The following is a 15,411-nucleotide window of genomic DNA, read 5'->3' on the forward strand; positions in this document are numbered from 1 at the left end:
GGGGACTATTATTATAACACAACTCCCCCTCAATTTTTCTCATATGTCCCCATGCATGTCTTAAATTCCCATCTTCCAACTGGGCCGTTCCGAACCTACCTCGATATTCGGATGGCTCCCAGTCTGGTAAATCCATATTTAAGAACTCATCTCCAAGTTCCGAGCCTTCTCCTGGTTGGTCCGCCTCTCCAGGGGAATCTGTGTTATCATCTGAATCTCCTGGACAGGGGAGTGGTTCTTGCCTAGCCAACTGGACAGCATTCAAAATTTGAAGAAAGTGGGGACAGTCACGTCCCAACACCACAGGGTAAGGCAATCGTTCAACCACCCCTACAGTCGAACTATACATTCCCATTTCTGTAGTAATGGAAACTTTCACAGTTGGATACACCTTAGTTTCCCCATGAATGCAAGTAATAGGTATCCCCACCGCTTGCCTGACCTTGGTTCCTTCAGGTAGGGCTGAAGAGGTCACCAGGATCACCTTGACAGGCTTTTCCCCTGTCTTGATTTTAGCGATTTGGGGTGCCTCACAGGACGGGACGCTCGCCGTGAGGTAGTTGCACTTGGCTTCCTCTCTGGTGTCCACTTGCATAGGTTCACCCCAGTTGGGACAATTACTGGCCAAATCTCCCTCTTCGTGGCAGTTAAAACACCTACGGGACTCTTTCCATGGTCGGGGCTTTTGAACCGATCTTTCCTGAAAAGATGTTGTAAATTGAGGAGGATCTCGATGGTCCCGGTACTTCAATGACATTCCCTGAACTCTCAGGTTTCCTCCTCTCCTCTTCCTTAATCAAGGCTTCCGTGGCATGCTGTCACTCCACTAAATCAACGGCCTGGTCTAAGGTCTGGGGATCCCCATCACTCACTTTTCTTTTCAAGTGAACAGGCAGAATCCTCACATCCTCACAATACTACTCTTTCTACCACTTGCCCCGAGTTTGGTTTTTCTGGCTGAAGCCATTTCTTTGCCAGATGTACCAGGTCAAACATCTGAGATCTGGTGGGCTTGTCCATTTGATACTTCCAGTTATGGAACCGGACTGGTCGTATCGCCATGGTTACCCCTAATCTCGCCAAAATCTCTTTTTTTAGAGTTTCATAGTTCTCCACATCCTCTTCTTTTAAATCGTAATAAGCCTTCTGGGCTTCCCCAATTAAATAATGGGCTACTCTCCCTGCCCATTGCTCTCTGGGCCAGGCATTCCTGGCAGCTGTTCTCTCAAAGGTGGTTAAATACGCTTCTACATCATCGAGCTCCGACATCTTTTGAAGCCCAATTTTTTCCATCTTACAGGGTTCTCTCCCTGTTACCGAGTGCCGTCTAATTTCTTCTCCTAATCTTTGCAATTCCTCTCTCACCAAATTCTGCTGTTCTATAATTCGTTGATTCGTCTCCGTTTGAATCTTATTAGCCTCCTGCTGTGCCTGTATGGCTTCTTGTTGTCCCTTTTAAGCCTGGAACTGAGTTAGGGTGGCCTGGGACAATTGTTGTATCAATTGTTCCATTGTTCTTAGCGAGAGTTCTTACCCAAATCGAGAGAAGGAAAGGAAAAAATATAAGTCAACTTTTTATTTCCACAAATCATAGTCACGATCAGCGGGTGCCCACATCCTCCACCAATTGTGGTGTCTCCGGGGGAATAGATAAATGTAATAAGTACGAAAGTACTCACACCACAAACTCTTCTTTTATTTTCGTGAGGTTTCCTCCTTTTCTTTCATTCGTCCGTCTTCCAAACCAGTCCGTAATCCGTTTTCTCTGTCCTTGTTCAGTCCGTGTTCCAAAAGTTCGTATAATCCAACAAATCCGCGCCAAGTCCTAATCATAAGCCGTATACCATTATCCTTCATTTATTCGGAAAATCCGTTGTCCTAAATTCTTTATTAATTCCAACCAAACTCCACTATCTTCTCCAAAATGCATTCACCTACTGGCTTCCGCGCCGGTTCACTGTTTCCGGGGCATATATATTTTGTTTCCTGATGCGACCCACCTGCGTCTCGTTGTCTTTCAGACTGAGCCCTTTCCATCTGCGGGTCATCTGGTTTCTCTTAGCTGCCATCTTGGTCAGGTCTAAGTCAAGTATAGTGAGCAGATCGTTCCTAAAATACCTGTCCTGGATGACCCTTTCTCTGGTCCTCTTACAGTATCTATTAAAATGAAATTAGGACTTTTTCACTAGATTACTGTTATGATGCGACATTGACCTGGAGAAAACCGAGTCAGTTCAACAAGCTAAAGAATCCACTTGCTAGATCTAGTGAAGGTATGCTGGAGCAAGAAATTAACAGGTCTAACTAGCAGAGTTTTACATGCAAGCTGTTTACTGCACGCATTTTTTCATAGGCAAGTAGGAAGCTCAATGACAGAGCATCAGTTTGTGGACAGGGAAGGATTTAAGTAGCCTGGAGCTGATGAGATATTTATCCATTAGGTGAGGGGATATGGTATGGACAGCTGCCCAGTTGGTGTTCTTATGGCACCGGGAGGTGTTTGACTCCCCATGCAAGGCAAGTTGCCATTGTGAAAATCAGAGGCTGTGAGCTCTGGCTCACCCAGGCATAACAATTCCAATACAACAATATGGAACAAGTAATAGTTTTATTCCATGCTGAAAAGAGAACAGAGAAAACACAATGTTTCAGCTGTGAAGCCCTCTTCAGGTGTGAGCTGTACAACAATATAACTCACTCATTAACCTGCTGTCCCCATAGAATCCCCCTCCCTTCCTGGATGCTGACAATAACTGGATGATACAAGCCAGGACATTTACATTCAGTATTTCAACCCCAGAATTGTTATTAGTCCTATATGTCTTTTATTCTTGCTGTTTCATTTATTATTGTTATTTTCTTATTGTTGTTTACTGTGCTCTGTCAGCCATTTATAGCTGTTCACCAATGAGCATTAGTGAGTACTTTCCACCAGGTCTTGCACAATGCTCGCACCGTAATGACTAATGTAATGTGATGTACAAGTAAATAAGTACAGGTTGTGAAGCAGACATTTCACTGCAGAAATGTTCAAACATGCAGTTAACAAGTAGTATTTGTCCATCTCGAAATAGAGATCAATATCTCTATTGGACTAAAAGAGATGAATTCACAAGCATGTTTCTTTACAATGTAGTAAGGCCTGACACCGTCACTGGAAGCTTTCTTACCTTGTTCTGAATCATAGAACATGGTGCTCCACATACTGTTCTTGGACATTTGGTCTATTTTGTGATGTAAATTGGAGGTTTTAAAAGTTACTGTGTACATTTTACTTTTATTGTGGTTTGAAACACACTCATCAATCCTGATTCTTTCTAACCCTGAAATATAAAAATAGAATTGTAATTCCCCTTTAAGTGGTAAACAAAATTGTCAAAAAAAGGAAAAAAGGGCCATTGTATGATATAAAATAAATACTAAAAACGTGAAATACTATTTGCTTTTTATTAGTGATACAAAAATAGTAATTAATCCACTCTACAGAATTGCTATCGGCTATTTGACAATAGCTACCTGTTATGTACAAATCACACGTCATCTTTATTAAGAAATATTCTTTTGAGAAAAACTTTTTTAGCCTCCATTGTGATATTATTTAACTCTTGCTGACTTTCTTATACCTTTATTGTCTGCATATGCAAAAAGAAACAACAATACAATTGTATAAGAAAAGAAAGACAGAGACAACAGACAATGTGCAAAACAACAACAGGCAATGTGCAACACCACAACAGATAATGTGCAAAACAAAAACATGAAAAGGTAATGTGCAAAACAACATCAGTTGTGCAAGATTATACATCAACAGAACACAATAAAGGATAGAAAATTATGGGGAGCGAATGTGAGGTAGAAGTAGATTTTAATGTGTTTGAGTTTTGATAAAGAGAAGGCACTGTAAGGGTTCAGAATGTGGGTGAGGTCATTGCAGTGAATAGCAGTGAATCTATTAAAAAAAAAACCCAAACATATTAGTAACACAGGACACAATAATGGAGTAATACAATAAAGTCCCCAGCCCTATAAGTTGTTTTCAACAACTTTGAACAGCAAAAGCAAAACATATCACAACTATATTGGATAAGATACCAGACAAGGTCTTTTTTAAAATAGTGTATTTCAAATCCCAAATTGACCAATGCAATCATCTTATTGTCACAGTAAGGTGAGCCCTATGGCAAGGAATGTTCCTGCCTTGTGTACGACTACGCCACCTAGCAATACAAATGGGGTGCTAGGGCTCTTCTACATTACCACAGGTTTTGTTTATCTCCCAGAATCACCAATGCACACACAGACCAGCGACAAGCATTAATATTGTATAAGTGCCCTTTATATTTTCTAACTACATTCACATTCACTACCACCCAAAAACACAGCAGGAACTGGAGGAACAGCAGTCTTTCCTGTGAAGTACCGAAGAGAGGCCACTCGAACGTTTCTTCTTAGTACCTGTAGTCTCTGATGGCTCACTTGAAGGAGAAGGGTACCACACAGTCCTATTTCCCCAGTCTCCGTTCAGGTTACACTAGAAATCCTCTGCGGGTTGTATTACTTCTCAGATTGCATCAGCTAGCTGGACTGGTTCCTTTGTTGCTTGCCTTCGGGTATTAAAAGTCTCTGTACAGAACCTCTGTTCCAATGCCAATGTACCCTGTAGTCATCAGTTCCTGAACCAATATGTCCTCGCCTCCGTGGTCTTACACTTTGCAGCTTCCCTTGTGCTGCCTGTGTCGTTTCCAGGGTCCAGTGGGAATTGGGAGCGCACTCTGTTCCGTCTCAGGTGTTTTTATTCCTCCCTTTTGGCTACCCCTCTCGGGGTTTTCCACTGTCCCTGTCAGAATCAGGTTTGCCCAGTATTTTTCCAGGAGGAAGCATGTGTGGTTTGAGGGGTGTGGGAGTGCCGAGCTAGCTGTTATGGGCCCTTATCACTTCTTTGTTCACTCTGGAATTGTTCTGTGTGTTGCCTGTTTTTACCTAGAGGAACTGTAGGTTGTTCATTGGTTGAAAGTTTCATGGGCATCAGAGACCCACGTGGGGTTCACCTGCCCTACCAGTCCCTGATTAGTTGATCAAGGTGAGATATGAGTCACTTACTCCTGACACTTAGGAATGCAGTCCAGATGTCCATCTGGCACTCCCTAGACAGATAGACGCCAATGGATGACCATTGATCATGATAGCCAGGGTTAGCTAAGTGCATCCCCATTTGGGAGCTGTCCCTTATCAAAAGAAAACACCTTAAATCAGCCTGCATGAAAAGCTTCTCTGTGGCTGCACCACAAAGATGAAGAGAGAGATGGGGCCTCATTTGGGAAAGCACAGCAACGCTTAATTCTGTCTTATTAACAAGCATTGCGGCTACAACAGTATATGTAAACCTTTGTGATACAGTTTCTTCTGGTTTCATATCTATTGTAGTTCATTCTAAATCACTTGGTTTATGTAGTGCAAAAAGTTTTTAGGTTGCAAGTAGAAAAATCCTGGCCAGATATTTTTTGCAGATAAGAACAGAGATCCTTTGTTTTCAAAGAAAAAGCCAGCTAACTAGCCTGCCAAAATGGGCCAGAGAGCATCTTTAGTAGAATATAGGAAGCAAGAGAGTCCTTGAGAACTGTATCACTTGCCTTAATGGCAGCTTTATGATTTTTTATGTTTCTGCAGTTAACTATGAAACAAAGTAACAAAAAGAAATGCTTAGATTTGTACTGTATATTTGCAAAATATATTACAGGGCAACTTCAATAAATACGCAGCACTTAAAAGAATTTATGATTCTAGGAAAGCTCTAGACTGAACTACATTCCCCAGGAAACTGTAACCCTCAATCACCAGACTAATTAAGAGAAAACAATATAAAATGACTTTAAAAAAACAGGATGTGGGGGGGATCCATGTTCCTCAACATCAGCTAGCTAGAAACAGAGCACACATCAACTGCAGTGCATGACACCAGGTACTAGATAATTTTTAAATAAAAGCTGTGAAATTTTTCACAAATCGCGATCTTTACACCTGTAGGTTGCAGGCTCTGTGTCATTTGTTCACAAGGTTATTGACATCTGAAACATTGTGTCTCATAAATAAGTATTTTAATAAGCAAAGCTTATGAAAACAGAATAAAAAACTTTATCTGAAAAAGATACAAGAAGCTTGAAATTGTTATTATTAAATTAATACTGTTTACAATGACCAGACACATAATTATTGTTTCAGTGGCATTTTAATACTGCTTTGTTATTCTCGATTCTAATTACAATATATGATTTCGTTTTAAGGCTTGAGGCGTCTGTTAAATTGCCCCACTGAATAAAGTATTTTAAATTAATCCAGTTGAACAGTTGACAGTATTTGCATTTGCTCATTCACATTTTTATTTAATTATGAATATAACTTTACATTGACTATGTTATAATATATATATACAAAAAAACAAAAACATGCTAATTTAGTGTACACGAATAAGTCAAATTAAAAATAAAACGTGTTTACAAAGAAAGTGGATTACAGTAATACTACCAGCTATATAAATACATATATTTAGATTTAATATTGTTATTATTTTCTTTAGATAAGCGATTCCATATTATATTCCCTATTTAGTGGATTCTAAAAAGTATGAGGTTTTTTACTGCGATAAAAAGCACAAGTATTCGTAAAAAAGGTTCAATCATTATAGGTTTTTATGAAGTATATAAACTTAATATAGCCAGAAGGAGCACGTAAAAACGTTTTCAAAAGAACCACAGTATGTAACCGAATGAAAGACTTTGATGCTTAAAATGTTTAGGGAGAAATGGAATACTGGTCAGTAATTTTTATTTAAACTACCAATACCAGCCATATACAGTTTACATAATATGTTTATGTTCCTAAATTAATATTGTTTATTACCTTCAGACACGTTATGCTCCTCTTCTTATTATGGTCAGGTATTAAAATGTTCCTTAGGTTGTAAAATTCCATATTAATATTTAATATTAAGCAGATTAAAACATGCACAGTAAAGAGATTAAATGAAGCAATCGTTTCACTAACAACCAATGCACCACAAGTGCCGCCTTTCGGTCATTTTGGCCAGTGAATCACATACTGTGGTTAACTGTAGATAATTTTGCATGGTTGTACCGTGTATTTTAAATGGCTGCATCTGTACTGAGCAAAGCATTGCTATCAAATTAACATAGAACAGTCCTTAAATATTTTTCTGTTATCTATCACACTTCCTGTGCTTACAAGATTGACAAAATCACACACCACGGAGACACTCAATTGCAATTAATCAAATGAGAACTGCAGTTGCGTGTTGGAAACAGAATGCTACCATATTATTGCAGCTTTAATTTCCTTTGTTTAAAGACAAACAAGTGAACACATCGTTATTGCTAAATCGTTATAAAAGACACCAACTAATGTCCAGTAAATTTAACAGTTTTATTTTTAACAGAACAGGAATTTATACTTAAAAAATTACTTGAGCAAAAAAAAACATTTATTGTTCCTCTGAGCTTCTTAACATTTCTATTTTTGTAAAGGTAATACATTTCTTTAGCACGGTGTGCCTTTTGCTTATTTTTGAGGACTTTCATTTTCTCTTGAAATAACGTTTTCTCTTTCTATTCCTGTGTCAGTAGGAGCTTACGTTTCAAATTAAGTTCTTTTTTAGTCAGTTCCAACATTTTCCTTTCAAAGTGGGGAAGAGCTCGCTGGTATGTTGCTCTGCTAAGTAGTGTTGGCTGATATTCTCCCTTTGCCTGGTTGTCGGTATCTTCTGCACCACTCTCCTCCACATCAGCACTCTCCACTCCACTACACTGGCTTACATGAGTGTCCAGGACAGAGGGACCTTCGCTGTCAGAGTCAGTCTCGTCTTGTGGCTGCAGAGAATGTCCTGTCTGTTGGGATCTTATATCTAAATGTGTTCTATGTTTGAGACAGGACAATCAATGGTTTTGCAATATGTATTGTATGTGCATGTTTTGAAGTGGTGAGAAAATGTGACTGTTGTGATGTATCAGTCCACCTGCTTTTTCATAGCAGCACATCAGTCTGTGTGTGATGTGAAGGATGGACCTGCGGTGTGTGAAGGGAAGCTGACGTCATAGTGGAGGAGAGGGAGGCAGAGTTTCCCATAGAAGCTTGTTAGGCTCCAGCACTGGCTTCCCCACTCCACTGTGCCCCCTAATACAAAATAAAAGAGTAGTAAGAATGTGCACATGCTGAAATACAAAAATAACATTATATGACATACTTACTTGAGCTCCTTTGGAATGAGCTCCATCTTCACTTCCCAGGTCTCTTACAGCACCTGTTTAAAGTACCTAACAGTATTGTTTTAGCATTTTCAAGATAAGATCACTTTATTAGCCATATACAATTTCTTGCATTAGGAATTTGTCTTTTTCCATACCCCACATTGCTCTCCATGAGACACACAGGCACACAGGCAGAGAGAGAGAAGCTTGGGTTCAGAGCGCAGGGTCTGCCATCTCTCTACAGCACCCCTGGAGCAGCTGGGGTTAAGGGCCTTACTCAGGGGCCCAACAGAGTAGTATTTCTCTGCCAACCATAGGATTTGAACCAGCAACTAGCCACAGGCACAGATTCTCAGCCACAGTGCCACCACTCCACCCCAGTGTTTTCAGTCATATTAGAGTGAGCCTGCACAGATAGAAAAATCTGTTTAGTTTCAGTTTTCTAAATTGGTGTCCACATTGAACACAGGGTGGAGTGATCTTGACAACTGAGACATTAAAATTAAAACATCTTGCTTCTCCAAAGAAGCCACCCTAGTATTTAAAGAAATGCACAGTCTGACCTTGTGTATTTATTCCAGTGCTGTCACTGTTAATAGCACCTTCCACTTCTGCAAGAAGATTTGGTACTGTAGCGGCAATGCTTGTTTATAAGACAGAATTAAGCATTGCTGTGCTTTCTTAAATGAGGCCCCATCTCTCTCTTCAACTCTGTGGTGCAGCCACAAAGAAGCTATTCATGCAGGCTGATTTAAGGTGTTTTATTTTGATCAGGAGCAGCTCCCAAATGGGGATGCACGTAGCTAAGCCTGGCTGTCATGATCAATGGTCATCCCTGGCACCTATCTGTCTAGGGAGTGCCAGAAGGACATCTGGACTGCATTCTTTAGTGTCAGGAACAAGTGACTCATATCTCACCTTGATCAACCAATCAGGTACTGGCAGGGCGTGGTAACACCACGTGGGTCTCCAATGCCGGCCAAACTCTCAACCAATCAGCACACATCTGTGTCTTGGTCCAAAAGGTAGCACACGCACAGGTCGGGGCTCTCCTTGGCCATTTTCGCACACCCAGAGACAATCACGTGACAACCGCTGTTGTCTGCACTGGGACTTGGACTTTGTTCTAAGCGCGAGGCTGAGGATCCCGTACGTACTCAGAATTCTACCAACGTGAATCCCCTTGATCAAGGGGAGCCTACAGTTGGACCCTCGTCGACAACCTGAATAGCTTATTCAGAAGCAGCGCTGGACTGGGAACAAACCAGTTTTCTTCCTGTGCAAAAGAGTGACTTGCAAGGACCCGCGGTCACACTCTATACATAGAGACTTTCTAATAGTCAGCCGGACTACTGGTAGACCCCTGGGAGCAACGACTGCCCTGCGCAGCGCAGTTAGATTCCTCCACCCGTCCTACTCCGAGCTGCACCTCTATTGGTTGGCCAGTAGCCAGAGGACGCCGGGACAATGCCTATTGGCGACCGCTGGGACAGAGGTTGCAACAGAGCCTGTCAGCTGGTTTGGTGTTTGTGCCGGGAAATCCGAATCCATGCACAGTGGATAAGTAAACCCCATGTTCTACATTGCGTCTCGAGAATTTAATTGTTACCTCAATTGATATCAATTTAATTCATGAGAAATGTATTTACCTCCGAGTCTAGTGTAATAGTGGGTAATAACACTGATTAGCGATTTGGTATAGCCGAACAATATATATTGAAAAATATTCTCTGTTGTGTATCTCCTTGTGTTTGATTCTCTTCGAGATTATATACCTTGTATATTGATAACCCTCACAGTAAGGTCTGCCGCCTGTATCCAGGCAAACTGGTATATGTTTGGTGCACAATTTATGTTTAATAAATGTATCTCTTGTGTTGAATCCGTGTGTGTGCGTTGTTAGTTGTTCTGACGATTGATTTTCTAAAAGATATAACGAACCACCTTGTGATTACTGCTACAATTAATAATTGTCTCAGTAAAATCACAAAACCCCTACAGTACTATTGACCTTATTTCTGCATACAGCTTGGGCAGAGGTGGTACTGGCCTGTCTGACAACCAAAGGGCATTTTGCTGTGTCATGGCATTTCAGGCCTCGATTTTCAGCCTCTTCCAGAGGCTTTTTAAGTTGGTCATGGTGGACAGCCGTCTATCTGGGAAGCTGGCATTAAAGTTGCTAGTTACTGACTTCCACTCATTGCTTTACCTCAGTATTGTTGTGGGGTCCTTTTTAGTATCCTCCACTGTTTCTACAAAATTATTGATAAGCTCAATGAAATAAAGTTTTTGAGCCAATGTGTAGTTCTGAACTCGAAGAGCCATGGTTGCCGTTCTTTCTCATAAAGCAAAATGAAGCATTTCTAGGCTTTACATTAGTGATATGTTATAGTCAGCTGTGATCTTACACTTAATATTGTTTGCAAAGCTTTTGCACTATATTTGAAGTGTGAATTAATTATAAAACAAAAGTTGAATAGTTGCAGCAAATATTTTCTGATCAATGCAATATTTTAAAACCATTATTAAAGTGTTTCTAAATTACAGATGTAATACATGAACTAGTTTCAATACTCAATGATCTTGGTACCAGTCCTGACCTTCTGCCCTCCACAGTCTGCTGAGCCAGCAGCCAAAGGCAATGAGTGGACAGTTGGAACAATTTACAGTGCTCCACAACAGGTATTCTCGTTGCTTTCTTTTATAAAGTTATTACACCACATTGACAGAGTCACTCAAAATCTGCAAAGATGCTAAGCTACTATGATAGAGTTTTATGTGTACATAAGAGTACAGTACCCAAATTATATCCAGGCAATATCGCAATTTATATAATCTATTCATTGCATTTAGTGAACTGGAGTTTGGTACAGGCTTCCAAAGAACGGTGTCAGAAGACTAATTAAGATACTGCTTCAACTGTGATCCAAGGGAAGAGGAGGGAATCCCTTGGTCCCCACACACCAATGGATCTTTTTTTCGTTGTGTTTGCGTCCCTACATATGACCTACTTTGCTATCCCAAACGAAGAGGAGCAACGGGATATCTGCACAGCTTTTTACACTAAAACTGGATTCCCAGTAACTATGGGTATACTTTGATTAATTGTCAGATGGTATGTGACCATAACCTGAGATTTCTCAAGATGGGCTGGCAGTACACATGATGCTCGAATTTTTGACAGCAGTTATTTGAAATCAAATTTTGAGGAATGATTGTATTGTGATTAACCGTGGTTATCCTTTCCGAAGGTATCTTTTGACTTCTGTGCACAATCCTACAACATTACAAGAGCTGCGCTATAACAGGAGTCATAAAAAGAAGCCACATTGAATGAGGTTTTGAAATTTTAAAACAACTCTTTGCTTGTCTATCATTTGGTTTGTGTAAAAGACCATCAAAAGCCAGCACCATCATTGTCGCATGTGCAGTCCTACACAACCTTGCGATTGACTGGGATGGGCCACCTCTTCCGTCTCCAAGGCATTCAGTACACTCTGGCAGTTTCAACACAGTTATTATTGGACCACAGCCACAAGTAAGAGAAGGTACAGTGTTCCGAAGAACTATCATAAATAATCACCTTTAAGATGCTGAGTTTTTTTCTTTAACTTATGCTTGCATTTTCCTTCAGATATTGTACTATGTACCACCCATTTCCTCATTATCCCTGCTTTCCTCTGCTAGCAACAAATATGGAGACGCATCACAATCACAATAAAATATTTAACAATTCTATTCAGTTGACTCCCAGATTTTCTAGAAAACATTAAAGGCTCACACTCATTTATATAACTGTTTGCTTAAGTTCTGTTTTCTTCACTCCCTTGGATATCTTTAAATTCACAGCTACTAATAATGATTGATATTAAACATAATTATTAGTAAATTACACTTTTGTTAAAACACGCATATTAATTATTATTAACACTATATTAATATTAATAAATGTGGTATGAGTGTTAAGCAATTTTAGTTGAATATGACAATAATTTTCCAAGCGATGGATGCATAAATTCAGTATGTAGAGACGGTATTATTTCCACTATATTCGGGAGCCTTCTAATGAGATCCATTACCACTTTAGTCACCTCTAGAGGGCAGCAGCTATTACTTTGTGTTGCAATTGAGAAAAGGTTTAGTACGTTACTGTGGACTAAGCACAGAGGCAAAGTTCTTTGCAATTGGTCTTAAGATGGAGCACAATTTGGAGCACACGAGTTGAATTAAAATGTTAGTATGCTACTTTCAGTTCATTGCAATTCACCCTTAGAGACACCTCCATTGTCACTTACCTCAGCCTGTAACAATAACATAAATATATTGTTACAAATGTGGGGTTACAAAAATTGTGAAAATCGGGATTTGATTGAGTGGTTTAGTCAAAATGTGAAATAAATATTCATAACCCCCAACTTGTAAATGATTTCTCTAGATTATACCCCAGTGGCTGGTATAAATAGAGACACATAAATTATTTATTCTCTGGCACACCTTGGATGAGAACAGTAATTATCCAGACACTTGGTTAAACCAATATTTATTAATGATGACGAGGCACAAGATACACTACACATGACAACACATACAACACACAAGTTACTCTATGTACAGTATTTACAAACAAGCCGTTTCAGAGGTCTAACATTCTGGTCACCCAGAAAACCCCAGACTGCTACTAAGTATTAAACTCTTAATGCCTACAGAGGGCACAGAGAGATATACTAAGATGACTTTCTAAATAAATGTGATACAACCTGCAGTTAAATGTCTCTCTCTGCACCCGTGAAGCCACAAAATAAATGGGAGCCATTCTTCCTATTCTTAAAATGTACCATAAGCAGGAGTGACATTTCTAACCGAGGTATCTTTTACCCAGAAAGCCCAAGATCCCCCAAAACACAGAACAGCAAGCTCTCTAGTTAGGTTTTGTTTGGATGATCATGAAGTAGAGGCTCTTGCCTGTTGCAAACATCATGTCCCAACTCCTCCAGACTCTTGGCTCTCCTCTTTCTTCTTGTTGTTAATGTGGTCTTATATTATGTGTTTCTGTAGTGCAGTCATTGGCAATCATTAACTCACAATTGAACTAGGTATACCAAGGTAAACGTTACAATTGTTTTCGCTGAAGGGACTCACCAGACCTCAGTAAAGATCCTCTCTGCTTTCGAGCTAGGCGTGTCTACTCTTTCAAGTGTTACAAACTACCTAAAATCCAAGAGACAGTTCTCAGTCACCTAATGCTGTAATAATATAAGAACCATATTATATAATTATAAAATATAAAATATTTGGCTTTTTAATGCATGGATCTTAATGGTTATCTATATGGCCAGATGTGTCTAGTTAATAATTGTTCTTAAACGTAAAAAAATATTTTCATGTGGAGTGCCAATGGCTTGGTAAAACTATATACAGTACAGTATATACAGGATCTTTGTTTAGCCAAAAATCATTTCCCTGGTGAAAGCTTGTTTTGTGAAACACTGACAATTGTTAAATAAAATATGGGTTTGAGTATAGAGGGTGTGTCCAGCCAACTCCACTGTTTGCAATGTCAGAGCAGGGGTTTTAACTTGGGCAATATTATGCAAGTGGAAGAAACATAGCCTTGTGACATTCCTAGCATATTCTTCAAATGAAACACTTCAGTGATGTAATTTATTTATATTGTTTTTTTCTGTTACTATGTCCTGAGCAAGCTATAAGTTAATATTGTCTTAAAAATAAAAATGATGTATCCTAATTAGAGTCCTACATAAACACTTTTAATTTCTACACTAAGCTTTGTACCATTATAAAGCCTATAATGTTGAAAATATGTTTTTCATACTGTTTTGAATTTTCGATCAAAGGGTGTAAAGCTGCAGGCTGTGAAGAATAACTTAATTGCCATTATATTTAAGAAAATAAATTTAAAATAATATTTTCTTAAATATTAAATACAATTCAGGTACTAGCTGGAATATACATCTTGAAACGGTACCAAGGTTGGCTTTTTTCAAAATATTTTAAAAAGTAAATGGGTGTCAGTAAAATTGACTAATTATAAAATAAAATAATTAAAATAAATGTTAAAGATAAAACCGAGTGGTAGGTGTGATTTGAGGTACCTTATTTCTTAAGTCTCTTGCACAGCTCTAGCAAAAGAGTAATACATCAGAAGTTGGGCCAGACAAATATGTGTTAATATAACACAAAACATTAAATATAACACTATATACCAAAACAAGGTGTCTCTATAATCTGTAGACCCCAAAACCCCAGAATGATAACCTAGTAACCTAACTTTCTACACAATACTTTGACAGACCAACAAGAGAGATAAAGCCTATCTCCCAAATAAAAGAATACAACTCATCTAAAGATTAATCACCAAATTAGGAGATAATGTATATAGCCTGAGGATTCTGCAATAAAGGAAATAAGAATTTCCTAAAAAATAATAGAATAATAGGATAGCAAGCTCTCCAAAACAAGGTTGAAATTACTAAGCCAGGATCTGGTCTCCAAGACTAATCAGGAAAAGGTCCTAGTACAAATGTAGAGCAAGAGACGGGTGGTAGTGTTTCTTTGGTCTGTGTGTCTCTCTTCTCCCTTCCATTACTTCCCTGTCTTGTTGTCATCTTCTCTTTTCTACAGATGAAGGCTCTGTTGATATATCTAGAACTTAAATAACTAGAATAAACCAGAAAATTCCCTTTGATCCTCTGTTTACCTGTTTGAAATCTCAGCTGCATCTAGTTAAACAGCTGTTTCTACCCATTGTTTCAGACTATGAACTGCAAATGATTTTTTTGTGATTTATGAATATTCTAGATGTGAATGGTAAATGATAAATTTAACTTATTTAACAATATGAATAATATCTATTTTCTGATTCTGTCTCAATTGCTTAGCTAAAGGTTTTAAAGCCTGTGGTGTTTTTGCTGTCTAGTGAATTAATCGTGAACTTAGTTTAATAGTTTAAACTGTTTTGTTGCTTCCTAAATAATAAGTAAAAACATTGAAAAGTATATAAATAGAAAACTAACATTCCATTCTAACTTTAAAATGAAAGACAAGAATGAATAAGAGCAGAACAACATTATTAAATTAAGAAATGGGATTTTAAGTGAAAATTGAGGAGTTTTCTAAAGAAAAGGTCAATACA

General features: G+C 38.8%; 1 protein-coding gene across 2 annotated transcripts in view; it reads left to right on the forward strand.

Moving 5' to 3' along the window:
• The window catches only part of gypc (glycophorin C (Gerbich blood group)), a 65,595-nt gene that overhangs the window by 24,251 nt on the left and 25,933 nt on the right, over positions 1 to 15,411 (forward strand). The window contains exons 2-3 of one of the 2 annotated variants that reach the window (XM_088607192.1): positions 10,875 to 10,940; positions 11,652 to 11,806. The exons of the other annotated variant lie outside the window; for it this stretch is intronic. Coding sequence (XP_088463318.1) covers positions 10,900 to 10,940; positions 11,652 to 11,806 — 196 coding nt within the window. The 5' untranslated portion in view covers positions 10,875 to 10,899. The remainder of the gene's footprint in view (positions 1 to 10,874; positions 10,941 to 11,651; positions 11,807 to 15,411) is intronic. 2 annotated transcript variants of the gene reach the window in all.

Source organism: Lepisosteus platostomus, chromosome 14, assembly GCF_059453375.1.
Source record: "Lepisosteus platostomus isolate fLepPlt1 chromosome 14, fLepPlt1.hap1, whole genome shotgun sequence".
In the NCBI taxonomy this organism is placed as follows: Eukaryota; Metazoa; Chordata; class Actinopteri; order Semionotiformes; family Lepisosteidae; genus Lepisosteus; species Lepisosteus platostomus.